Genomic DNA, 26,934 nt, shown 5'->3' on the forward strand with positions numbered 1-26,934 from the left:
CTGTTTATTGTTGTTGTTACTTTATACCAAGAAACCAGAAAATGGAGCTCTGTCACATTAATAAACCCAGGCACAGGGTAGGATGGGGCACCACCTTCCATACTAGCTGGTTCAGAAAGGCATAAACTTTCAAATGCAGCAGCCTACTCTATCAGATACTTTTATATCCCAAGAGGAACAAGGAGGGGGAACATCTCCTAATTAATTGTAGAGTTGTAGTTGTCTCTTCCCTCATACCAGAACACAGGATTTCAGAGTCGCAGGGATGTGAGTTGGATCAGGAGTAGGCAACCTTTTCCAGCTGCAAGCCGGAATGACCCGCTGTGGCTTAGGCATGGGTGGGCAGGTGCTAGAGCCTTGCTGCCGCCACCGCTTGCCTCCCGGGCCGCACGGGGAAAGCCCCTGCAGCTGGCCCTTTTCCCCATGGAGGCATGGGAGAGCACCTGCAGAACATGTCCCCCACTGCCAAAACCTCACATCTGTGGGCTGGATCCAAAGGCTTCATGGTACGGATCCAGCCTGTGGGTCATACATTGCTGACCACTCAGTTAGATTATTGCATGCTACATGCAGGGAACTAAGAAATGCACCGTGTCAGAGCCTAATAACTGACTTCTTACTGTCACAATAGGAGTTTTGACTCCACAGAGAGTAAGGAAGGTCTATAGGATCAGGTTTCATATCAGTAAAAGACAAAGCCCAATCCAAAACTGATTAAATACAATGGCTCCAGGGGTAATTGGATTAACCCCATCATGCATAAAATAGATAGATGGTCTTGTAAGTACAGAAGAAACGTGTCAATGTTCTTGGCTTGTTGGCAGATCAGGACTAAGCAGTCAGCAGAAGAGTATGCCAACTTAATATTTCCAGAGACCTGGGCTCAAATACAGATTTAGGGGCCAAAAAGGAAACAAATCCATCAAATCAGTCTAATTCTTAACAAAGCCATTGACTGGAACAGTTCAGCACAAGAAGCCATGTCCAACCCTAGATCAGTTCAGGAATGTGGTACCCAGTCTTGCCCCTCCTTGGACCGTAACCTTGTGTAGTCCAGTGACTCTCAGAGCTGTGTCATCTGGAGTCTTATACTCCTGGTAGAGTCTCCCTTGGTGAGCAGATCGGAGGTGAGATCCCAGACTAAGCATCATCCGAACTCCTGAAGACCCCACTGGCAAAACTTGAGGACCTGCTGGTTCCCTGAAGCTGTGAAGGTGGATGAGGGCTGTAGTGGGATGGAGGTCTCCAGTTGTCTTGGATATCCTTGCCACTGGGTTCAGGGCTCCCTCCTGTCAAGCTCATGTGATTGTTGCTTGTGCACCAGCTTCCCTACATTAAAAGGTGTCACACATAGTCCTCTGCCAGGGATGTTAACATCTCCCAGAATGCGCCAATGGATGAGTGGTGGTGGGGACAGGAACTTGATCTGCACGTAGGCACCAATCTGCACGTAGGCAGTGGTCATGTGATGATTGTTTTGCACCCCTGGCAGATATCATCCTTGTATCGAGGATAATGACAAAGTCTGGACAGTGCAACACAAAGATTTCTTGCCACATCTTGTATCACGCTTGGCCTCAGCTGTTACTGTTTTTCCTCCATGGGTATTAATTTCATGCTAATAGAGGGATAGGCATCAGAATGATTGGCTAATATTCCATCAGGCCATACGGTATATCCAAGTTAAAGGCAATATCAAGCATGACCAAAATCGTGGGAAAGCTGCAAGTTCCAGAGTTATCTTAATTACTGATATCAGTATTTTGGAAGGAACAGTTAACCTTATCCTAGAAGGCTAGAGCCCACCTCTAGTAAGAGATTGACCATAACCTTCTTTCTGTTGTTTTTCTTTTTTGGGCTGCAGACTTCATCCACCAATGACCGGGAGGCAGAAACAGAGAGTGGCTTGATCATTGGCCATGCCTACTCGGTGACAGCCGTTCGGAAGGTGCACCTAGGAAAGAGGCATAGATGCTTTTCCAAGTCAGAGAAGCTGTTCATGATCAGACTGAGGAACCCATGGGGCAGGAGGGAGTGGCACGGAGCCTGGAGTGACAGGTAAGTGCTGCTCGCTCTGAAGTCAGAGGAATCTACCTGTCACATGGGGATGCCGAGAGTTAGATGCACGATTAAGAAGTCTGAAACGCTGTCATTCCATGAGACATGAGGCTCGCTGACTGTACACAGCGGTTTGACATTTCTTGCCAAGCACAGCAAGCAATGAGCAAGGGATGACCATGTCCTGGAGTAGCGAGCAAGATGTTGCATGCTTCACGTTCTGGACTGTCATCCTTATGGCATTCTTTTGCCAAGCTGTTGGAGGCTGGAAAGAGTCTGTGGTTAGGACTTCTGTTGATCAGCCAAGGCCAGGAAGTCTGTTCCCAGCTGTGCCCCATGTGACCTTGGGCAAGTTACTTAAAGTCTCTGTAACAAATTTCCCCTCTGTAAAACACTCTGCCAGGCTTTGATGAGGCCTTGTTTACAACCAGCTCTAAGAGCCTGTGAAGAAAGATGTGATAGAAGTGCAAAATGTATTATTTCTTGTTTTGAAACGGACCGTCGTATGGGTCAGCTGTTCTGCAGGGACCTGTTCAGCTGGTTAGGGTAGAGCAGAGAGACTCGCACGCTCAGATGGCTGGGTTCCATCACCCGACATGCAGTGCATTTCAATTATTCTTTCAAGGCCATTTAAGCATTACTCTAACACTTAATAATATGGCACCCTTAACTGATGGTGTACCGCCTTCCTTGTCCATTCTTTGTCGCAGGTCAAGGATGTTGTTGCTTTCAAGTTTGAATAAAAAGGCTCAGTTGGTCTGATGCAGGCAGAAAACAAGTTGGCTGGATTAATCCAACACCCTGAAGTGCTCTTGCAGTCCTTAGGCAAAAATCCCATTAACTTTAGTATAAAATATCATCTGTTCTAATGAACCTCCACCTTGGGAGTCAGTCCTGTGAGGAGCAGAGTACCTTTGGAAAGGGGCTGGGAATTGGTGTGCAAGGTCTTTATTCACTTGTGCATTACTCTTGGTACCTTGGCGGTGTCCCAGCAGCCAACCACTATTAGTATCCTGTAAGAGTTTCTTATCAGAGCTCTCTGATGACAGGAAGAGCTCAAGCTCTGCACATTCTTCTTTAGGGAGAACCAGATATTTAGATATTCCCATCAAGATGAAGAGTTTGATAACTACCCAAGAGGGAATCCAGGCTGAATATACCCATGTACTTTCTGAGAGAAGAAAGTCATTTTCATGTGGAAATATCACCCAAATCTACCCATTCAAGCCAACTTCTCTCTATACTAAGGGAGGGACTGTCACAGAAAACTGATACCATTCTTCTTTACAATTTATCAATTTGTCTTCAACCATGTATCATTTTCAAAAAAGTGTTTCCAAATCAATGATTATTTGGAAGTATATCCCTATAGTGAATATGATACACCCTGTTAGTGCTCTGACATTATTTAAAGAGGGGTGGGAGTGCAGAAAATATTTCAAGGAGCTGTTTTTTCCAGGTGCCATTTGTTTCACTTACTAAACCAATTCCGTTTTTTTCCCTTTAGTTCTGAAGAGTGGAAGAAAGTCAGTGAATCGGAGCGTAAGAGATTGGGACTCACCATTAGAAACGATGGAGAGTTCTGGTGTGTAGAAATGTCTGTATCCCTTGGGGATTCTGGACTGGGGCCTGGCTAAGTTAAGCAGTTAGTAGTAGTCACGGCATCATAACTACCGCAAGAATGACGTCTTTGAAAAAATGAGAACATGTGGCAATCCACTTTCTGGCATTGGGCCTGTATTTCTTCAGACCCTCCAGAAGGAGTGGCCACGGCTGAAGAAAAACATTTTAAAGATGTGTCAGAAATATTGAGACTTAATTGAATCCTTAAATTTCAGAGGGCTTAAAGCCTGTCTGTGATTCTTTAGTGTTTAGCGAGGTGCCCTTCATACCAAGTTACTTCGCGTGCTAAGTTGTATATAGCAGAGTTCAAATACCTGCCCAAACTTTATCAAAACCTGTATGTGCCTTCTGTGCAATGTGCTAAAGGAATTTCCAGTTCACCCATCACTGCAGCACCAAGTTATCTAGAAGTAAATATGCAGTCAACTAATTTTGAGCCCAATCTGCGTTTTTCTGCCATAGGATGTTGTATCCCTGAGACCCGCTGGAGCTCGGACAGTTTCCTTTGCTTAAGCACCAGACCCATGAGGCCCACCGTGTTATTTCCATCACAAAAGTCCACAAAGTTCAGAAGGAATTTACTGACTCTTCTACTAACCTACCAATATATCACCCCAGTCACAGGGTAGGGGTTACTGTGAAAAACCGTCTCATGTGCCAAGTTTCAGTGCATCATTGCAGCATGCTGAGTTTTGTCAGAACTAAGAATAAGGAGTTAAATGATCTCTTGTGTGGCACGCCAGACTGCTCCTCCATGGCCAATCAGCTGCTCACCGTGGATATTAATATTAAGTAGCCCGTGTATGGAGACCAGAGTGTTATAAGAGGGTGACCAGAACTGGTTGTTTCTGTGTTGCAAATACAGAAATTCCAATCTCCCTTTGCCAGGCCAGTGGTACCAACAGCAACCCTGTAGTTACAACCTGCGTTTTAGGATCCAGTTCTAGACTGAAACACATTTAGGAACTAGACGAACACACTGAGTTGCTCTTTGCCTATGTTATACTCTGATTTTCTTGTGGGCCTTTTATTTGGAAAGGTTTCTGGTGAATCAGGTAGTTCATAGGTAAAGGTCAAGGCAAAGCAGTGCCTCATCTTGAGCTGCGTGAAGCTGCCGTGAGTTGTTTTGCCACAAACTATGATTTTTACACTCACCGTATGTTACTAACCTTACTTTGCTTGTGAACCCTGGCTCAGGATGACATTTGAGGACTGGTGCAAGAACTTCACGGATGTTGACGTGTGCCGGATTATGAACACTTCCTGCTTTAGTATCCACAAGACTTGGAAAAAGAGAATGGTGCGTGGGGCTTGGACAAAGAATTCAGAACCATTGCTAAACCGCTCCGGAGGATGCTTCGATAACCAAGCCACCTTCCTACAAAACCCCCAGGTGGGAACCTGTTTACACAGACTGAATCTTGCCACATTGTGCAGTGCCAAGTGGGGAATAGTTGCTATGAACAGTGGCTCCTGAATTGAAACTTGTTGGGCATTTTTATTGTTTCACTGTAGAAACAGCCTTTGTGCTTCTGCAGCCTCTTCAGTACCTTTTCGAACTGTTTAAGGATTTGTCCAGGACTCATTGTTGGCTCTTCTGAACCTGAACCATGCAGCTGAGAATGACCTAGTTATAGGCCAGGTTCCATTTCCAACCCTGCTCGCTCACTTTCTACCCCACCTCCTCGCTCTGCAGCTCTTTCTGTTAGATGTTTTCAGCACCAGGGCGGGCAGCATGAGACACAAAGCTTCCATTACTGTCAACAGGAGCTCGGCATATAATGTTCACGGTATTACTTCAAAAATTGACTTCTCCATTTGTTGCATCTTCCCCATTGCTGAAAAGGTTTTTGTGCCTCCTCTCCACTTAGTTGGGCCGCGTCTACCAGCACTCCCCCCATTTTCATAGCAGGCAAGCGCAGAGCTGCAATCTTCACAGCTCAGGCTAGGAATCATCTGTAATTCCTGGTTTGTCCTTTCATTCAGGCAGAGAACCATATCTTTACTCCTCTGTCAGTGATAAACGTCTTTCTTCAACAGGACTCGTGCTCCTGTGAATTTATTCAGTTAACAAGGCTGGCTGCTCCTCATTAGGATTCTGGGTATTTTCCCAGTGTTTGTGCAGGTCTCATTTTTACATGTTTAGCTGCTAAAAAGAAAGAAAGAGGTCCTAATGTTTAGTTGAGAGTCGTGCCAGATACAGTGAAAAGAGCTCTTTTATTAAGGCTCTGTCTCTAGGCTGGTTGACTAAAAGGTTGCTAACAGCAGTGCTGGGATATCTTTATGTTATCTTAAGGCAAAATTAAATTACCGTCCCACTGGCACATGCTACAGTAGTTTAGAGATTATGACGGTTGCTATCCTCCGAGAGGGAGCTGTCTAATTCTAAGGCATCCTGTGAAGTAAATGTATTTCAGTAGGGTTGGTAAGCACTCCACTCCCCCTACAAAATCAGAGTATTCAAGTATTTTGATAGCCCAGAATACGCACGCTGGCCCACAGCCAGCTGCTCGTTCTTCTTGCTTGCTAACGTCTTATCGGTGTAGTGGAAGTGTTTGCAAACCAGTGGTGCCCACAGTCACAGGGAGACATTCCTGAGCGCTCAGGGTTTCAATTCTGCACAATCACTACACATACCACAAATGTGGTACTTGATCATATGATTTACCAACATTGTGTGGCGTAGCGGGTGTTTTAACTCATTGATGTGGATGCAGCTATGTGTTTTCCTCTTCCTATTCTGTCTCTAGATATCTTTATCTTGAATATTGTCCCTCCTTGGGGACAAGGTGTTTTTTGGGATATTCTAGAAGCAAGTCCTCTCATCAGTCCCTGTGCTTTTTATCCCAATATTGACATCACACACAAGATACAGCCCTCATAGAAAGCCAGGTAGCAGCCACACACAGGAACCTGGGCTTTGTTTGGTTGATCAGATAATCTTGGGAAATATTGAGGTTCCTGACCTGGGAATGAAATTATTTCTCAGTGAAGACTGACAGATGCTTCACCGCTGTGTAAAGAGCAACTCTGCAGACTAGCTGGGCCCCTTTGAGAGCCAGGGCTATCACATCATCCATATAAATGTTGATTCCTGAGTGAAAACAGCCAAAACGGAAAGAGAGAATATTTAGGGGCCTGGGAAGGAATTGATTTTCTCGAGGCAGCTGTGCTTGAGCCTCCGCCACAAGAGATTGGTATTTCATCACAGTTTAAGTGATGCTGCCCTGGAGCACATGGGTAAGGAGTGAAGGGAGAGAGGGAGGGAGCCATCGCAGGACAAGGGGGCACGATTGCAGCAGAGGTCATCTCGTGGCCCGCTCAGCAAGCAGGGCTCACCAGCAGCCCCTGGTGGGAAAATACTAACCATCCCAGAGGTTGTATTTCCGGCAAGACTAGTTCAAGTCTTCTAGCAGTCTGCTTAAAACGTGAAACATGGTGAGCCCAGCACACAGCTGGCCTCCACTGAGAATTTGCTGCTGTTTTTCATTAGCTCCACACTCAAAGGTTTTGAGGGGTTGGAGGACATAAATCTGCCTAAGCTTAACATGATGGGGTGCCATTTTCCCTTTCCGCCAATGTCCTGCAACTTCGTTTTGTCCATTAGTTGCAAGAGCAAGAAAAAAATGGAACTTAAAGAAGTTTCTGAAGGGGAAAAGAACATCAGCTTTGCACCTTTGGATGCTTTATGATATAAAAAGTACTCTGATCTTTATGAATTAGAAATGCTGGCCTTGTCTGCCCTGCTTTCTCTGAAGGCTCCGAGTCGCTAGTGAACTGGGATAATAGTGACAGCTTGAGTAAAAAGCAACCAAAGTCTGATTCATTGAGAGAGGAAATGCCTTTACAAATACTATATAAAATGCTTTTAAGTTTTGTTTGGTCTTACTAACGCCAGTTCTACTCAAATGCCCATTAAATGGTTGCGATAGGATGACTTGGTTAAAGATGAAAAATTCCCTCTTGCTTCATTTCTCTGGCTCTTCCAAAGCTCTCTCACAAATCCAGGACAGAGCAAAATAGGATTCCTGACATTGGAAGACTAATTGGGATGTGGAGCCAAAATCCTTTTCAGGCTTTCTATTTACTTCATAAAACAGAAACCCTTTCTTCATTTGCAGGTCACGATTCATATAAAAATACCTGGAAAAAAACAGGTCCAAATAAACAGAGACCCAGCATGACTTTGTTTCATTTTTATTCTTATCTCGTTTCCTTTTTTCATCTTTTTTATTTTTGCTTTCAGAGGACATCAGCTCTCATTGTACGTCAACAGCTCTTGGATGATGCTTGGATGATTCCCTGGCTTCGTGATCTGTGACACTAGCAGTTTCAAAATTCCTACCATTATAATTAAGTTCTCACTAGGACTTTCATAGGACACATCCTCGATATAGACCCCTCGTTCTGTGGACAACCCTGTTTCCATATCTAGTCTTCCTTAGTAATGCCTTACATGCAGTTTGGAAGAGGTCCTGTTCCTAACAGGTTGTTCTCTGTCCCGTGTCTCTTCCCCTCTCGCCCTTGCTAGTATGTCTTCGATATCAAGAAAGCTGAGGACAAAGTGCTGATCTCACTGCAGCAACAGGACCGGCGCATGTACAGGAAGGATGGGAAAGGGGATAACTTCCCTACTGGCTTTGAAATCTTCAAGGTAGGCCGTCACCTGCATGTTCATTCGGACCTGGTGGGGTTTCAGGAATCCTGCTCCCAAATGCAGCTTCATCTCAGCTCTGGGATACTGGGAAGGCAGGTGCCTATTTCACTCAGTGGGATCTAACTGCGCACTTCTCAGCAAAATCCCCACACCATTACCGCACATGGGTACAAATACGATGGCTGCCCTTGGACACCTTCAGCCTCAAAGGCCAAGCCCCAGCCACAAGCCACTTGGAGACATGAACATGCCCATTAAGCCAGTACACTGCCATGCCATCTACTGGCAGTCTCCAGCATGGCATTTATGATGATCGTATTATACAGCAGTTCACAAAATGCTAGTGGTGGTTGGGACATTTTTTAAAAAATACAGAATTTTTAAAATAATTTTCATTTTGCAGGTTTTGGAATGAGATGTTTTCCTACATTTCACCAAAACAAATATTTGAAATGGCGGGAGATTTGAAATTTTTTTTTTAATCTTTCCCTTTCCTTTTTCTGTCTTCTGTTTTCATAGAGACTGATAAGTGCAGTGGAATGAACAAAGGCAGATCCTGTTCCACCTCGAGTCCCTGTAAATCTATTGATGAATCCACTGTTACCATTTTAGCTCTCAAACTAAGGCACAAAAGCAGCAGTCTAAAAAAGGAGGACCTGCACACCTTTTTTATTAATGGTTTTTCAGGGGGTTAAGCTGACCAGAATAGGATAACAGTTGATCACCTAATAGATGGATTACAAGCTGACCAAATAGAGTCCAAATTGTTTTCTTTTTTTTTTCTTTTTTCCTTTTTGCTACTCTGAAAAGTTGAGACAGTTTTCAAAAGCAACAAGGCAATAGAAAGAAAACTAACAGACAGGAAAAAAGAAAGACAAGTCTAGAATATCATTTGCTCTACTGCATTCAGCACTAAAATAAAAAAAGAATAAAGGGGGCCCAAAGAAGGAAGAAAAGGAATGAAACAAGTAAGAAGATTGGGGGTGGAATCAAAGCAGATAAATATTGTTGTTTCCGATTTTGTCCAAAATGACATTTCCTTAAAAAATGTAATTGCTTTATTTAGGGAGAAAAAAACATTTTTCTTGTTAGAAAGTTAGCCTCCTGTAAGTGGAGAGTAAACATAGCATACCATGGCATTTGCAAGAGAGTTTACCAGAACTGCAGTACATGTGAATTTTCTTTTCTACCATTAGATTTTTTTCAGTAATTAGAAAGGTTATAAGGATGTCCATTGTCCAGCAGTATTTTGTTATTTTATTACTGTGGGAGTCAAAAGTCAGCTTGACACGGCATAAACCTAGTCCCTAGCACAAAGATCAGTACAAAATGTGATTGAGCCGTATGTAGCAAATCAGCATTCCCATTCAGCGCATGTAAATTTGATCATTTTACATTAACAACACCTATTAGAGGTACCATGAAATCATTCATCCTTACAGAAAATGTTTCATCTGTTCCGTCTCCATGCCTATTTAATAAATGCATTCAGTGAAGAGAATTGAAAAGTAGAATATGTTTTCAAGAAGTATTTCAATCCTTCCCCTGTTGGGCAGTAAACTAGTTTGGAAATGTTCAATCAGATGCACTAATTAACTGGATGTGAAGGTAAACAGGCCAAAGTCTGCTTGACCGAAGCAAAGAGAGTTATATTTGTAAAGAAAGTTCCATCTTTGGGATCTAAGTAACTGGAGGAGTATATGTATATTTAAATGATACTGTAGAAAGCAGGGATAGGCAACCCCTGGCACATGTGCCAGAGTGTGACATGCAAAGGCATTTGGCTTGGCACACGTGCCTTGGGGAAGGGGCTAGGGCTGAGCTGCCACAGCAAGGATCGAGCCCCTCGCAGCATCCCCGCCATCCGTCTCTGGCATGCCAACATCTCAAGTTGAGGTTGTGGGTGTTTTTGGCACTCTGCTTACACAAGCATGCAGTGCAGCTAAGCGCACACAGATGTGCGTGTGCATGAGTGCCCAGGTAATCCTTCTGCTAATCTTACAGTTCTGCAGCTCCAGTTTTGCGCCTGCACCTGTTGATGTATGCTCTTATTGATTTCCTTGCAATTGTACCTTTGAAATTAAAGCAGCTTCCACCACACTTATAGTTGGACATATGCATAACATACATGACATTATGTTCACAAAATATCTTCCCCACACATTATTTTGGAGGCACTGGGTTCAGAGCACTGGACTGGGTGGCTAGCTTTCTGCTACTCCCTTGTTGTTTGACCTGGGGCAAGTCACTTTTTCCTGACTGCTCTTCATTTTCTCCATCTCTGTTACGGGCATAAGATGCTTAATCCTTGCAATGGACTGTGAGACCTTTGGATGACATGCTCTAAATTTATGCTATGTATTTTAACTTCAGCCTTTTGAAAATGTGGTCTGTCCATTTGGTGATGGTTGTCTGAACCATCCTACCTTAGAATCTTTAACCAGCTCCAAAAACTGATTTTCCTCTTTTGTGATTTCATGTCACTGTAAAAGAATTCACTTATCACCAGAAACCAGGACCAAGCAGTGTACAAAAAGCGTGCATCCAAAACAAGCATCCAATGTCTCTCATTCCTTGTGATTATAGGTGGAGGACAACAGAGAATACCGAATCCACAAGCTGACAATACAAGAGAGAGTGGCAACATCCACGTACATCAACACACGCACCGTGTTCCTAAAGAAGCTCCTTCAGAAAGGCCGCTACGTCCTCATTCCGACAACGTTCCTTCCTGGTGTTGTTTCTCAGTTCATCTTGAGGCTCTTTACAGACGAACCATCAAAACTTAGGTACCTTGTATTTTATACAACATGGACCCTTCATCCACTTCCTCCTGTTCTGCCCCACAGAAGTGGTTACCCTCAATATACCACTTACCTGTAAGGCAGATGTGTGATTCTTCTTGACAACTTGATCAAAATTAGTCTCCTGGGATTTTCAGTGCTCTCATCCCCTTTTGCTTCACTAGGAGTTGTGGATACTCACCACCTCTGGAAATCAGACCACTGTTATTTAGCTCTGTTATTAAGAGCAGGCAGCCAAGATTGGCCATTCTGATTCCCTGCTCAATCCCCGTATTGTAGAGGTACAATTTTGGGGTGCTAATATGTCTGGGGGTAGGAGTCTATATCATTTCCTGATCTGTCATCTTCTTCCCACAACTTGGAACAGTGGATATGTCAATGATGTCAGTTGTACCCACAAATATTTTCATCTGCAAACCAGGAGACTGTGATGAGGTCTCTGTAATAAGCAGGAGCTCTTAAACCAGTCAGGGTAGGTATATTTCACAAAGCACGTGGAAATAGCAAAGTGGAGACAGCTTCCTCCACAATGTCCTGGTCTCGAGGAGGCCACTTCAATGCCAGGGGTTGACAAATTAAGCATTTCCGTGGCCCATTTTATCTTTGTCCTCTCTACAGCCAACAGCCTCTTTACTGTGACATTTTTAAGATGAGTGGTAATATATGCTGGTGATGACTTGTGTTTAATTTGGGGCACAACAGATCACCAGATGTATTTCCCGCTGATAAACCATCCGACAGCATAATTACCAACCAAGTGACTTTGAATGTGGGGATCTTGAGATGGAAAGAGCCCAGCCCCATTACCACTGTCTTAGGCCAAACCACACGCTTCCCCTAAGTCAACTAGACTGGGCCTTTTAGAGTAGTTGGATTTGGCTCGTCTGTCATTTACCCCAGCATAGATCTGGAACAACTCAATTGAAATAAACCAGTGTATAAATAAACTTAGGTCCATTATATCTTTGTTTTGCTTTGATATTGTTTTTCATAGATTTCATAGATTTCATAGACATTAGGGCTGGAAGGGACCTCAGAAGATCATCGAGTCCAGCCCCTCACCCAAAGGGCAGGAAGTCAGCTGGGGTCATAGGATCCCAGCAAGATAAGCACCCAGTTTGCTCTTGAAGGTGTTCAATGCAGGTGCTTGAACCACCTCCAATGGGAGGCTGCTCCAGACCTTGGAGGCTCCGACAGTAAAGAAATTCTTCCTTATGTCCAGCCTGAAGTCGTCTTGTAGTAGTTTATAACCATTCGACCTTGTCATCTCTTGGGGTGCTCTGGTGAACGAACGTTCTCCCAGATCCAGGTGAGCACCCCTGATAAACTTACAGGTGGCCATCAGATCACCCCTGAGCCTGCGCTTTTCCAGGCTAAAGAGCCCCATGGCTCTCAGCCTGTCATCGTAAGGTCTGTTTTCCTGACCTCTGATCATGCGCGTGGCTCTTCTCTGGACTCTCTCAAGCTTTTGATGTCTTGAAAATTTGTTGTCCACATGCAGCTGCCATGCAAGAGATGCTATAACTTTTTCTGTTCATGTAAGTCTGGGTTATTCCTGTAAACACAAACCACCCCAGGTGACATACAGGAAAAGAACAGCAAATGTAGATGTTTTGGAAAGGCCAACATTCACCATTCTGCTATTTTGCTTTCAACACCAAAGCTTTACCCCTATCAAAATTGCATAACTTTGTTCTTTCAGAGAGCTGAAGTCAGATAAGCCTACATGGACATGCTGGAGCCTCTTATGTGGTTACCCTCGCAGAGTCACCCAAATTAAAATTCACTCTGTGGAGGGCCTACAAAAGCAAGACAGATACGGTGGTAAGTAATGAGAATGTCTGTAGAGAAGTAGGAATTGTTGGCTGCTAACGCTTCTGCAAAGCCCTGCTGATTTGATATGCAAATGATCACAAATTATTCTAAGGAACTGAAAATTTAAACCTTAGCAAATTCTGTCTGGGGAGACTGTATTATTTTTTTCTGGAGCCCTGTTATACTGGAATAGGCTTTTATATGGACAAAAGAAGAACCAGGGTTAAGGAGGCAGCACAAAACAAGAGCCAAATGTCAGCTGTGATGGCCTAGATGGTGACTAATAGGCGGTCAATTTGATAACTGTGTGGTGGGGATTAGCCAGAAAGTCACAGTAATGGCTTCAGCTTACGTCCCTTCCTTCATTCAGGGTTGTCCATTCTGTCAATGAAAAATGTCCACTGAGAGGTCATTAGGAAGGGCTCCCTGTGATGGGGTGTGTGACACTGAACACCTACCTAGCTACAGTTCATCCAAGGACTTGAAAGCACTCACTTTTAATATGTCTGTGAAACAATTACTGTAAGATTGCAACCATCTTGGGCTGGTACACCAAGGCACAGGGAGGTGACAGGACTCGTATGGCATCAACTGTTGTATGTCTGTGTGTATCAAGGGAACAGTCTTGAAGCTGAGTGGTGCATGACACCAAGTGCTAATTCATTGACTTGTCCCACCTCCATCCTTTGCCCTGTACCTTCTGCATCCTCCTCCATCTGGTACAACTAAACTAAGTTCTGTCCCATGATCATCAAAGGAGAAACAAGCAGAGGCAACTAGCACTAAGTAGTTGGTAGGGAGAAAGACCAGGGAACCAATACAGCTACTGAAACAATTGCTTCTAGGATGCATTTGCTCCAGAGAACACTTCAGAGATTTGGTTGGTTTGGGATTAGGAGCTCACTTGCTGTAACCCCTTAAAGTGAAGCAGTAATTACAGTCTGACTTGTAGGAGAACTGCAAAACAAGACTCTTAAACCCAGCCTTCTCCACCCTTACCCTACTCCCACAATGGCCATAACCTACATCAGGGGTCAGCAACCCCCGGCACGCATGCCGAGCATGACACGCCAGGGCATTTTGCTCGGCACACCACCGCCAGCCCAGGCTCCAAGCAGCTGCTGCCAGCCACGGAGCCCAGGCTGCTCCCAGCAGGCGGCTGGGAGGCTGCAAGCCCCGCTGCAAGCAAACTGGGCTCTGTGGGCCGGCTGCAGCCGGGAGGCTGCAAACAGCTGCTCTGGGCTCTGGCTTGTCAGCACTCTGGCACCTTCCAAGGTAGACATTGTGGGTTTTTCGGCACTCCAGCCAAAAAACGTTGCCACACGTGACCTACATGGTGTGTTGTACCACTGAAGACACCCGCTGCTGGTTTTGTAAAGGGGGTTCTGGTATCCCAGAGGGTCAAGAAGCGTCGGCAGTAATGAATGTCAGCGAGAGCCGTGTTGAATCGCATTCCTAACCTTCTGATCACAAGCAGGTTGCTGCGTAGAATTCTGTCCCCATCCTCTTACAGAAACCGTTAGTGACGTCCCTTATGGCACAATGCACTTCTTGCTAACCATTCATGCTAACCCTTTTGTCTTTTCGGGGGACAAGGAAGGGGGCGGCTAGGAAATTGCTTTACTTGGTTTTTTCTTGCACAGCTATAATGACATTTTGTGTGATTAAACTTCAGATGTACAAGTAGCCTTGTTTTGGAGGGACAGGCAGACTGGCTGGATGGATAGAGAAGACCAAAGGGAGATATGGTGACAAGAACAGTAAAAAACAGTGATTTTAAAAAAAAGTCTTGTTCATTCCCTCAAAAACTACTGTTGGTTTTAAGGGATTTGTTCCCACCTGTTTTCAGATTCCTTAATCATTTTCTTCCAATGTTCCCTAAAGTAAAGCAGGAGGGAAAGGGAATTGGTTTCTACCATTTTGCAATTCCTAACACAGTTACAGTGTTGGCAAGATTATTAAAACTAACTCCTGTAGCTGCCAAAATATAGGCTTCAGCTCAGGAAGCAAAATGTGATTTGTCTCATTGTGACTGTCAGTAACGTACAACAGGGACTTACAATCAGCAACTAATAGGAACTATCTACAAAATCTGTGGTTCTTGATCTGAGTCGTATCTTTCTCCGTTTTGATTTTAAGGCTAGCAACAACTAGTTCTGGGATGGGGGCTTACTTTGAAAAACAGGTAATTTATATTTATTGAACAAGAAAAACATTAAAAAGTGTAAGGAACCTACAGGGGTATGTATTATGGAGAGCTGGGCAACATTTTCTAATCAAATATTTCATCCACTATAAAATGCAGATTAGGGATAACTGAATCTATTTGCAAATATGTTCCAAATTCATGAAATGTCTTGACTGGAGAAAAACAGGAAAAAAAATTGAAAACAAAACCTGTTCAGTTAGACTTTTTTTTAGAACTAAACATGCCGATTTTTATTAAGTGAAACAACGTGCCATTTTGAACTTGGCCAAATTTACTTATGTGAATGGGTAAAACCCCAAATGAAAGGCACCTCTTTCTTGAACTTGAAATACCTTTTTTTCTTTTTTTGGTTATTCACTTTGCCAGAAAACAACAGCAGTTTGTTTCAAGTTGACATTTCAGGTGTTTTCAAACTTTTCAAATATATATATATTTATATTTCCGTTCAACAAGCAAACCAAGGAATCAGTCTTTCATACCGCTCCCAGAGAGAAGTAGGGGTTGGCAATTGGAAAGACCGGGTTTCTCAGTGAGTTTCAATCTGCTTTCTCGTGGGAGGAGTCCAGGTCCAGCGTGGGCCGCAGTCCTTTGGATCATTGTCCACAATCCTTAACTTTCCCCATTGGTCCTGGAGCATAACGGTATGGATTTTACTTCAGAGGCAATAAGCCATAACAGCTTTCTCACTAATCAGTACTAGGGGACAGCAAGGGAAAGCAGCAACAAGGAATGATAAGTGAGGGTTTTCCCTAGCATTAGGTATACTCAGTACAATTATTCAAGAGGAAAATAAGTAGATCAAGTGGACGTGCATGTCCGGTGCTCAGAGGAAGCATGTCTATGCTCTAAATGTTGTTGAAGGTTGGTTCCTCCTTATACACAGATTACTTTACTTTTCCTGATCACTGAGACCTTGCCTTTCACAATGACCTTCTTCTTTTCCTGTTTTTACCCATTACTTTTTGTTAATGCTTATTAACCCAGGTTGAGGGCTTTTCATTCTCTCCTTTGTAGTGTCCCTAGCCACCTTCTTCCTTCCCCACCCTCTACTTCCATATGCTACACGTAGATTGAAAATATCAGCTGTTGGTTTTGTATAAGCCAGTTTTAGGGTCCTTTGGGGTGGAGAGACGGTATGGATGGTCATGAATGTCAATGAGATTCTTCTGAACATGCAGAGGTTGCTGTACTTCTCTCCAGCTCACACAATTTCTAGCCAAATTCACACTCCATAATGTTATCATGGGGGGGTCTCCTTAAATCCTTACTTGGGATAAGCAGTCATGGTTAGGACTAGTTCTCACAGTGCTGTCACTGAAACACCTGATTTAAATCTCCTTAAATTTGAGGGGGGAGTTTAGATTCGGATGTAAAGTTCACTGCGTCAAGCCTGTCTCTAATATCTGAGAGTCAAAGACATATTTCTGAGAAAGGTACTCAAAAACTGAAGCAGAGTAGAGCTTTATCCATAGCATGTTTGCTCTGTGGCTTTCTTCATGATTTAGTTATCCTCCAGATGTTTCCTCCTGCCAGAGGAAGGCTGCTTCGTTTGTTTTAAAGACATTTGCTCTGATGGCTCTACTTGCTGCTGCTGCTGCAGATGAGCTGTCCTGTCCAGAAAAGTGACTGATCTTCTGCAGCTAATGAGGTTAACCACTCAGTCTGGCCCGTCAGCTACCAGATGCATATTTGCTGCTCCTTTTGGAAGCATCCAGTGTTTGAGTAAACTTGTGCTGAGATGTAGCCAACTAATCTCCAAGCCGATTATGGTGGCAGATTTGCAAGGGGATGAAGAAGAGCTGTTTGCTTTATTCCCCCTTCCTTCCCCTCTGGTTTTCCCAAGTCCATCTGTAAAATTGTCCCAGTTACTGTGTCAGGGTCATTTCATCACAGCTGATTTCTCAGAGCAAATAAGCCTCCATGCTTTGACATGTTTTCAGTGAAGCACCATATGGGATTCACAAGTTTCAGTCTTGTCTTTAACAGCTCCCTCTTTTTCTAACCCAGTATTTTTAATGCCTCTCCCTAATAGTGATGTGATGAACAGAAAGAGTGAAGGTGCAAGAAATGCCTCTGGTGAGGGGAGGAGAGAGAGAAAACATTTCCCAGGGAGGCATTCAGAGCCAGTTCCAAAACGTGGCCTCCTTGCCAAGTGGCTAACACCCTTCTGGGCACTTTCCTCTACCTACGTATTGCTTACGTTGCAGTGGTGGCTGCCCATCCCACCCCCGAACCAGGTTTAGGTTGGTCAAACACAGAACAAAGCAGTCGTCGTTGCAAAGAGCAATCTAAGCAACTGCAAGCCCAGAGGCATTTCATTTGTGAAGAACAAAGTGACACGTCTCCCCGGCTTTGCCCAGTTTTTATTTGGTCCAGTTTTACCCGACTGAGCAATGGCAGAACCCATTTCCACATCACGCAGAAAGCTTCTGTTGGCGTGTACAACAGCAAAGAATATGACTGCTGATTTCTCAGAGGAGATCCCCAAGAAACAATGACCTGATCACACTTTTCAGCTGATTCTTATCCAATCTCTTGACAAAGTCATATAGAGACTGCGGTGAGCATCTCCTCTCTCGGTGTAGTTGCTTTCATATTAGATTGCAGCTTCATTTCCGCCCTGGCATTATCCTTTCCTGGATTTGCCATGTCCTTTCTATGATGAGGCATCAGTCATGGAAGCGTGACTGGGGTTGCTCTGCAGGTGTGACTTTCAAACCTAAACTGCCAGAGGAATGGGTCTCTGAGTCCCCCTCCACCGCCTTGCATCTTCTCTGGTTACTGACACCTGCGTAAAGTGGGTGTGATAATGCTGCCATTTCAGTAGGGTTAACTTGTGCACTTATGATGCACAGGTATGAATAAACCAAGGGAAAGGGAGAGCACAGTCAGACCCTTTAAAGCTTTAGGGAAAGCATCTTGTCTTGTCACATATCTTTGGGCATCACATCTCTTTTGAATCATTTTTCTTCTGGAAACTGCAGATCAGTCTCGATCAGCCCTGCATAAGTGCTCTTCCCCTTAGCGCCCATCCTCTGACACTGTGAGACACTGAGACACGGGGCCCTGGGCTACGTGGGTACTTCTTATGTTCTTATTGTGTTTCCTGATGAAGTCAAGAATTTGGCATCTCAAACTTGAACGTGGCTGCACTGGCACCTTTCATCCTTTTTTTTTTTTTTTTTTTTAATTACTTATTCTTGATTTCTGCAGCATGCACACAGGTTTATTTAGTTTCTTGCACGTGCTAGCTTTCCTGCTTCTTTTGCTCAATAAATTATCTTGGTTAACAGTTCTCTGTGCCAGGGCAGAGATGCCCATTAACTGAGAATTTGGTGTATTTCTCTCTGTTCCTTTGCACCTTGCGCTTGCTCTGAACAATCTGCTCTGCAGTCTTGCTCTGGTGTTTGCATAAGGCTGCAGTACTTGCCACTGTTTTTTAAAGACCCCCTCTGACTTGGATCCAGTCCATTTTCAAGATCTCTTTGCAAAGGGTGGGTTTTCCTGTCGCTTGTAGCACAGCCTGGTGTAACTCCGTGTCCCACAGGCTAAATCAATATATTTAGTGACACCAAAATAATCATTTACTAAAGTAGCCAATAAACTGCTCCCTTCTGCAGTAAGTGTTATATGTTGTCAGGGCAACAGCCCTATTACAGTGATAGCCAGGTTTAGTCAGAATACAGATGTATGAAAGCCTGGTCCTCTTTCTTAAGTCACATTGGATCTTTCTGTTTCAGAAGCAGCCATTTTCTGGCTTATGTGAGATGTTGGCATTTGTTCTTGGACCAGGTGGATATATTCTAGGGAAATCATATGTGATAATCAATTATTAAATAGTAACAGTCGCTGAAATCTGTGGCTAAAAGAAAATGGCATTCGTACGTCCAGCTCTTTGAGCAAAGCCCAGCAAACAACCGTTTGTGGGGCAGAAAAATATCAACATCCAGACAGGCCTTATTCTAGAAGAGACACCGTTTAATAAAGATGATGAGAAGTTGCTTATAAAAGGGTTATCATCAAGAATCAGTGGATTAGGTGAAAGCATTTTATGTGGGAAGGAGGAAGTCTGGCAAATAGATATCTGCCTTTGCTAGGTATGCCTTCATTAAAAATTGGATCCAGTAATGTGATCCCAGAAGGAAACCTATACAATGCATATGTTGAAATGGAAAAGTAATATAGTGCCTCGGTCCTAATTTGAGGTGATCAGAAAATAGCTGTCCCATTCCAGGGGAAATTCTGATGTTTCAAGATTTGTTTTTGGGACCAATTAAAACAAGAAGTCAAAATTACAAAACCTACCATGGAAAGTCAGCTCTGAAAACAATTTGGTTTGGAAACGACAAAACCATGCATCTCTATAAAAGGGAATATTTTAAATTATGTCAAAATAGTTCATCTAGATTATGTCAAAGTAGGCAGGCAATATTAAATATGCCCTATTAATATACTGTCAACATACATATTCCACTATAATATAATCTTCAGATTGAAATGAATCAAAGTGATGACCTCACTATAAGATGTTTTACCTTTCTGAGATCCAGTATTTCAACATTATCAGAATGAAATGGGAAAGCCAAAACAATATTCTCTTAATGCCTTCCCATAGAAAGTGTCATCAAGACTGACACATTCCTATCAGGGTTTTAGGGTTGGCAAAACTGTATCTTCTGATACAAAACTGTTTCCTGTGGGAATCATTGTACTAGACCTTGAACTTCTACCACAGAGGATGCAGGCCAGCAGCTTCACGCTCCAAGGCCTGGGCTGGGCCTCTCTGTATTTGATGTGAAGCAAAGTGGTCTAAATTTTAGAGTTTCTGAGCACTCCTCCTGTGGCCTTCAGTAGGAATTGTAAGATGCTCAACCCTTCTGCCCAGCTATTTAAATCCGGCATACAAAGTTCAGTATGTAATTTTACGCTCAAACACAGACTTTGGCATCAGTAGTTAGAGGATTGATGAGAAGGCTCATGGTTTCATTTTAAAGACTGTTGCATGAACCGGGAAGATGCCTAGAAGAGGTGAGGCAGGAATATGCCAGACCAGAAGGGGATGAGGCATTGTGGCCTCGTGGATGTATTAGACTAGAAATCGGGAGGCATTGCTTCTTTTCTCAGCGCTATCACTCTTTGCTTGTGGCTTTGGCGGAAGGGTTAGTTGCTTCGCCTCTCTGTGCTTTCTGTTTCCCATCTGTAAAAATGACATGAATAATATTTTTCTTCTTTTGATGAGCACTGGGTGCATGCCTAGCTCTTATGCAGAGATGAATGTTGAGAAATGTGGGCACTGTATCCTTTTATTTAATGGAGCTGTAAGGTTAGCAAAGCTGTTCTTCATGTAGATGACCAAGTATAAATCACCTTTGATTTACTTTGAACTTCCGCAGGCTTCCTAATAATAGCAGTGCCAGCCCATTCATTTTGCAAATATTCTTTTAAGCAGTGCAGGATGACAAATGGGCTCCTGCTTTATGGTGAAAGGCAAAGGGAAGGACTTTTTCTAGGCATTCAAAGGCGTGGGGAGCAGGAGAGTTCTCCTTCATGATGCATGGTGAGGACCATAGTGACCGTTCTTCTTGTTGCAGGGACAGAAGGAGAACATCACTGTCTTTGACAATTAAAACATCTCTGTATCTTATTCTTATTCACATGCTATTATTTGAGTACTTGCTATTAGTTACTTTATATGCAGCCTTTGCCTGCAGGCAGGCAGGACCGGGCAGGTGAGGCCACAGTAGCATTATGATTCCCTGCCCCTTGCACCTCTCCCCTGGTCCTTCTGCACAGTGACACAACAAAGGGGAATGTCATGGCTGTGAAATGCCCCATTAAGCCTCTGCTTTTCCACCTGGGATCCTTTTTGTCTGCTTTTTGGTCTTGGCCCCAGTCCTATCTTTTCATGCAACTTGATCTCTGTGGCAGGCTGACAGAAAGACCATTTGTCAGTTGTGTAAGTATGGTAGGGCAAAGGTGGTCAATGTGTGTTAGCATGCATGCTGCAAGTGGCATGAGCATCCTGTGTGTGTGGAAGGCAGCGGATTGGGGAGGGAACAGGCAGCACAGTAGGAGATAGGGCAGGAAGGAGAAAGCAGAGCAGCAGATTGGGCAGAGGAAAGGGACTGGTGTGGCAATCGGGGAAAGCGCAAGACTAATTTGTGTCATGTCTGCCATACAGGTTGGCCCCCACTGAGGCAGGAGAAGCTGTCATGGTGGCAGCTAGAACGGCATAGCTAGGATTCTCACTAGGTCAAAAATGGCTCTTGGTCTCCATGAACTAGCTGCTGATCTGAACCCTTGCAGGCTGGCCTTGCACTTAGACAAGAGAGAAAGCATTGAGCAAGCTGGGACTTTTTACTACTCCCAAAACTCATGTGACTCCTTCAAGTGAGCCCTCTCTCTTGATTATTGAGGAATGAGCAATACACTGATTACCAACTCATCAGACCTTCTCTCGGGACTTTGGACCAAACTCTTATCATACTTTGGAAAGCTTTAGATCCTGTTTTCTCCTTCCTCTGTTTCGCATTTCCCTGCCCTCCCTTCCATCCAGCCAGTGTGGCTCAGTGAGCAGACCAGTGGTGTGTTACAAGCATGGGAGTAGCAATGCAAATGCCGTAACAGAAGTTTGGGAGGATGATGCTACTGCTGTGCAAGCCTTTGGGCCTGCTTTGTGGGCATTTAGATACTAGATTTCCATTATTCAGACTGAGGCTGCACTTGGTGATGATGTATAGGGGAAAAGTATTGCACCTTTTCCTCCCACTACCTCAACTCTCAAGGCAGCCATGGCTGAACTTGTTCACCTCCAGGCATGGAAAAAGTTTTTATATAACAGGCATTATGAAACTTGGAGAGGTGCTGCTTGCATAGATGAGTTGAGTAGGAGCCATCTGTAGTGTCATTTTCCAAACATTTTTCGGCAGAAGTAGCCAGAAGCTCTGAAGATGGAAGGATTCAGTCTCCAAGGGTGGAGCACAGGGCGGTAAGTGACCTCCTCTTGCTATGGGCCAGTGACAGGACAGGGTTTTCCCAAAGCCTGAGCTCTCTTGCCTTCTGACTTACCATCTACTGAAGTCCCAAGCCTGGTTGCTTCTGCAGGCAGGAGACCCTTGTTCCCTCTGACTCACTCCTGTGTCTCTCTGAGTCTGGGGCAGTTTCTCAGCTATTCCAAGTGAAAATTGACACTCCAAGTCCCAATACAGATTTTTCTCACTGTTTCAGGAGCAGACCCGTACGTGATCGTTAAATGTGAGAATCAGAAAGTTCGCTGTGCTGTCCAGCAAGACACTGTCAATGCCATTTTTGACATGCAAGCAGTTTTCTACAGAAAGAACATTGACTGTCCCATTACTGTCCAGGTAAGGAAGAGAACCTGGGTGTGCTGCAGTGCCAGCAAAAAGAGGAACATTACATGAGGGGGGAAAGCTCACTTCCTTTCATGGTACCTGTGTGTATCTTAGTGACATAAAGTAGCAGGTGGTTTTAAATAAATTTGATTTTGATGGGATGAGGGTCTGACAAGCATTAACTGTTTCTTCACTAGTCTGATACCCAGGCTGCGAGAAGCACTGCTTCTCCATGACAGCACTGGCTGGAGCAATTCAGCTGTTTATATTGACCTTGTATAGAGACCATATTTATTCGTATACTGCATGCTCCTGAACAAGGCAAACACTTTGTTTTGGGAAGGCAGAATACAGAAAAAAAGACTTGACAATAAGTAATGTAATAGAACAAGTAACACATTGCATAACACTGCTTTGTTCCTATCACGGTTGCATGTATTCACATATGCTGTAAGACTGACTCAGCAAGACTAGGGATATAGGATAGGACAACTGGATATTATGGTAGGCCTACATGAAGAAGGTTACCTAGCCATACATCAAATATGCTTTTAATCAATGCTGTTCAGAAATCCCTTTCTTCTTTTGAGACCCACACCCCAACATACAACTTCTGATTTTCATGGGAACGAGTATGTGTGGTATCCAAATAAATATGGTGCTTCCTCTCCATATAGTAACTATTATTGATACCCAAGATTTACATGGCAATCTTCATCTGTGGACGTCAAAATATTTTACAAGAGTGCTAGAGTATCTTTACCCCCACTTTATAGGGGAGAAAGGAAAGTTAATTGATTTGGGATGCCATGTCTTGACACCTGGCATTCCTAAGCTGAAAGGTATCTCCTTGGTCCCCCATGGGCAAAAAAGAATGATAGAAGAGCTATCATCATAAAACTCAGAATATAGTCATGGGTGAACGTAACCTGAAAAAACAGCTGACAAGAAGGGCAGGTTTGTGCATCATCACAAGCAGGTTTTACTCTGAGCACCAGTGGGTACCAAGGCAATACCCCTCCTATCTTTCTGCAACAATCCACTCAACCCCTTTCACTTTCCCAGCTCAACCAAGAACAATTAGAGTAAATCAGGCAACTACTTCAGTAATCAGGGGCTTTGCAGTCTCAGCCAGATCCACATCCCCAGGAGAACTATGTGCTTCTCTAGCAACACAAACCAGCCTCAAAGCTGCTTGTACTTGGCAATGGCGGATTCTCCCATGTGGTGAGGTAGAGCTGCCAAGGAGACGTATGTGGGTCAGAAGAGACATGGACAAAAACCAGCTGCAAGAGCAGTTCCCCTGGGGCTATAACTAGTTAAGCATAAAGCAGCCATCCGGGGGCAAGGAGGGGCTGTGAGGTGGAGACGGCATCTTATTAGGTGCGGGTTGTTATTGTTGCTGGACCCAATTATCCCATTTTCATTCATTTCCTAGGTAGGATAGTGAGTATTATTATGAGTTTGTATATTCCTCTATTTTCACAGATTCATAGATGCATATTTATTTGCATAGCATATGCATAGTATAGAGCAGGCTTCAGGCCCTAGGAAATTAGCCCCATTTAGTACACACCCTTCCTTCCTTCCTTCTGTTCCAAAGGGTTGATACGGGTGCCCCTCATCTGCCAGGGCTCTCTTAGGCAGTATTTGAAAGGAAAGCAGCGTCTCAGCTCCAGTTATTTCTTCTCCCTCACAATTGTGTCTGTAGGTCTGGAACAGCAACATCTTGTGTGACCAGTTCCTTGGACAAGTGCTGCTGGCAGCATCGCCCAGTGACCCCAGAGAACAGCAGACTCTGCAGCTCCAAGGGAAAGGCGGCGGAGAAGCAGACGAAATGCCGGGTCACATCACCGTCAAGGTTGTTTCCAGCGATGACTTTATGGAGCTATGAATACCAAAGCCCTGTGGACCCAGACAAAGCTGTCACCTCGCGGCTGGGGGCCTTGTCTGTGCTTTCAGTGTGAGTGACTTGGGAGCAAAAATTGCACAAAACCATAAATCATTTTAAAAGAAAAGCCCCCTTGTGCCCCATCTCAGCACAGCTATAAGCAGGAGAGGATTTTATACAGGAAGAAAATATATCATGCAGCAACTATAGTAGTAGGGGGCAACAGTAATTCAGTGACCAAGCTCATTACAAACCACCACACTATCTGTCCTTCCCAGATATTTGGTGCATTGGACTATATCATGACACATCATATTACAGCATATCTGACTACTTTTGGAGGGCTTCAGTGCAATGTGTTTGTTATGTTATATTTTTTATGGCAATGAGAGTGGAGCCAGACAGGAAAGAAGCTGATTTCCATGTTATCACCTGGAAGGGTAAGGGGCAAAGGTGGCATCCTGGGCCCAAATGCTTGTCCACTATTGGAAACGTTTAATAGCATGGCTTTCATCTATGAGGCAGATTGTTCTGGTCTTAAATGAGTTGAAACTGGCTTCCTTTTATATAATGCTACAATTGCTCTTATTAATAGGCCTAGGGAACCCTGCAGAAGAGGAATCCCAGTGTTCAAATGGCAGTAGGACTAAGCAGTTGAACAGTGTAACTAGTGTGAGTTTTGCCCGGGCAAAGACCACTGGACTTACCCTCATATTCTTTCTTCCTGAGCCAGCCAGCAAGCTGAGGTCTCTGACCATGAGAAGGGCACCTACAAATCCAGCGATGGCTTTGACCTAGTAGAAACTCAGTAAGAAGAGCCTCTAGTCACAAGAGCCTGTCTGAATAGCAGTTTGATACGTGAGACACTTTACCAGAGGGCTGTCCTTGCTGTTGAACGTTCCCTTCATGCCGCTTGTACTGCTGAGCATGGTACCAAGGACTCACTGTAGGAGGACACAGCCCTCCTGGGGGCAGTCTGGAAGGTAGAGCTGTAGTAGGCTAGCATTTTTTTTATCACACCCAATTTTGTGTGAGGGACTAATAGCCTTTAACCAGCTGTATCACAGGACTAAGTTCTCCCACAGAGTTGGCCGAGATAGAAACTTCCTTCCAGCCTTTGCAGGTAGCCTACTAGTTAGCTTTCCCTTGAACAGAAAGCACCTGTGCCGTTGAGCGAGGTAGCAAATTCTAGGTGTAAAATCAATTCATAATGAACTCCAGACCCTTCACCATTCGCCTGTTCAGTGTTAGTGTTGCAAATTCTGCTCTTGGGGTTCAGCTTTCAGCTTTACGTTCAGACAGCGGCTGAATCCTGGGTAGGGCTGAATTTTCACTCATGCGGAAGTAATGCCAGGCATCTTGTGAATCTTTTTCTAGTGGGTGAAATGCTTTAGGGCAGAATTACATGAATATTTCTGCAAAATATTGTGGAGATTTGTTCTGCAGCTTGAAACACCCCGCTGGCCCTGTGTGAAAATGAGATGAGTGGTGTCCTGAGGCAGGGAGGGAAACACACAAATGAATCTGCCACTGTGCTAGTTGACTGCCATTGGCTTGGTTTCATGTGTCAAATCTTCATATCCAGATTTAGCCCTGAAAAGGCTTGTGACTAACCAGTTTCACATTATGCCAGTATATGCATGCATTTTGCATAATTTGCATAATTGTACTCTCTACAAAGGAATGAGTTTCTGGATATTCTTTTGGGAGAGGGAAGTATGTATCTGCGGGAGTGTAAAGATCCAGCTTTCCCAGACAGCTCAGGCCCCGGCCAAACAAGAATGCTTTTAAGGGCCGGGTACAAACATCACAAAGCATCTGGGCTCTGCTTGAGGCGCTGCTGGCAGTTACCAGGCCTGAATCTCTTTGCCCACTATTTTGACACCCTTGTAACTCCAGTGTCGACAGTGGAGTTACTTCAGACCTGCAGCAGTGCAAGCCAGCAAGAGACTTGTGCTCTTCAGGTGCACAATAATTATGCAAGGTCCCAGATTTTAAAACAAGGCATCTTTCTGAAGTCTCACCAGCTGGCAGGGAGGGATGCTCAGGGTGGAGCCTTGCCAGGCCAGCAAAGCCTCCACTGCATGAGCTCCAGGAGGGCCCAGAAACAGATGTTTAAAGTGGAGCAGACAATAAAAGCTGCTCCTGTGGACTGAATCGTATCCTAGTCAGCAGAACTGTCCCCTCAGCAGTGCGCCACTCTGAAGTGGGGTATGGCCCTCAGGTAGCATCATGTATCTGTGTGTTGGCAGAAGCCCTTTGCCTTTTGCAAACTAAAAGAAACATGGGCTGTAGCAGCTCCTGTGTGCTTGCCCAAGTATACACGAAGGTACAAAGCAGCTCAGCTTTCTTGTAAAGGTGCTAGAGACTGCAAAAATTACAATCCCAGAGATGCAGGTCTCTACCCTGTGGCATGCAGCTATGCTGGCCTGACAAGAAGCAGCAGTAGGGAGGGCTCACCTAATGTCATCAAAGCTCGGGTGGTTGTGTTGTCTCATTCCCTTCTTGCAAGGCTGTCCCACAGA

At 44.2% G+C, this 26,934-nt stretch overlaps 1 protein-coding gene across 2 annotated transcripts in view; it reads left to right on the plus strand.

Annotated features, from left to right (window-relative positions):
- Positions 1 to 26,723, plus strand: part of CAPN6 (calpain 6) — an 83,490-nt gene extending 56,767 nt beyond the window's left edge. For both annotated transcript variants that reach the window (XM_019540402.1, XM_019540403.1), the window contains exons 7-14: positions 1,865 to 2,058; positions 3,566 to 3,643; positions 4,879 to 5,074; positions 8,213 to 8,335; positions 10,925 to 11,127; positions 12,845 to 12,966; positions 22,394 to 22,530; positions 24,230 to 26,723. In XM_019540402.1, coding sequence (XP_019395947.1) covers positions 1,865 to 2,058; positions 3,566 to 3,643; positions 4,879 to 5,074; positions 8,213 to 8,335; positions 10,925 to 11,127; positions 12,845 to 12,966; positions 22,394 to 22,530; positions 24,230 to 24,412 — 1,236 coding nt within the window. In that variant the 3' untranslated portion in view covers positions 24,413 to 26,723. The remainder of the gene's footprint in view (positions 1 to 1,864; positions 2,059 to 3,565; positions 3,644 to 4,878; positions 5,075 to 8,212; positions 8,336 to 10,924; positions 11,128 to 12,844; positions 12,967 to 22,393; positions 22,531 to 24,229) is intronic.
- The last annotated feature ends 211 nt before the right edge of the window (positions 26,724 to 26,934 follow it).

The sequence above is a fragment of the Crocodylus porosus genome, unplaced genomic scaffold, assembly GCF_001723895.1.
Source record: "Crocodylus porosus isolate Cpor-Errol unplaced genomic scaffold, CroPor_comp1, whole genome shotgun sequence".
Classification (NCBI taxonomy): Eukaryota; Metazoa; Chordata; order Crocodylia; family Crocodylidae; genus Crocodylus; species Crocodylus porosus.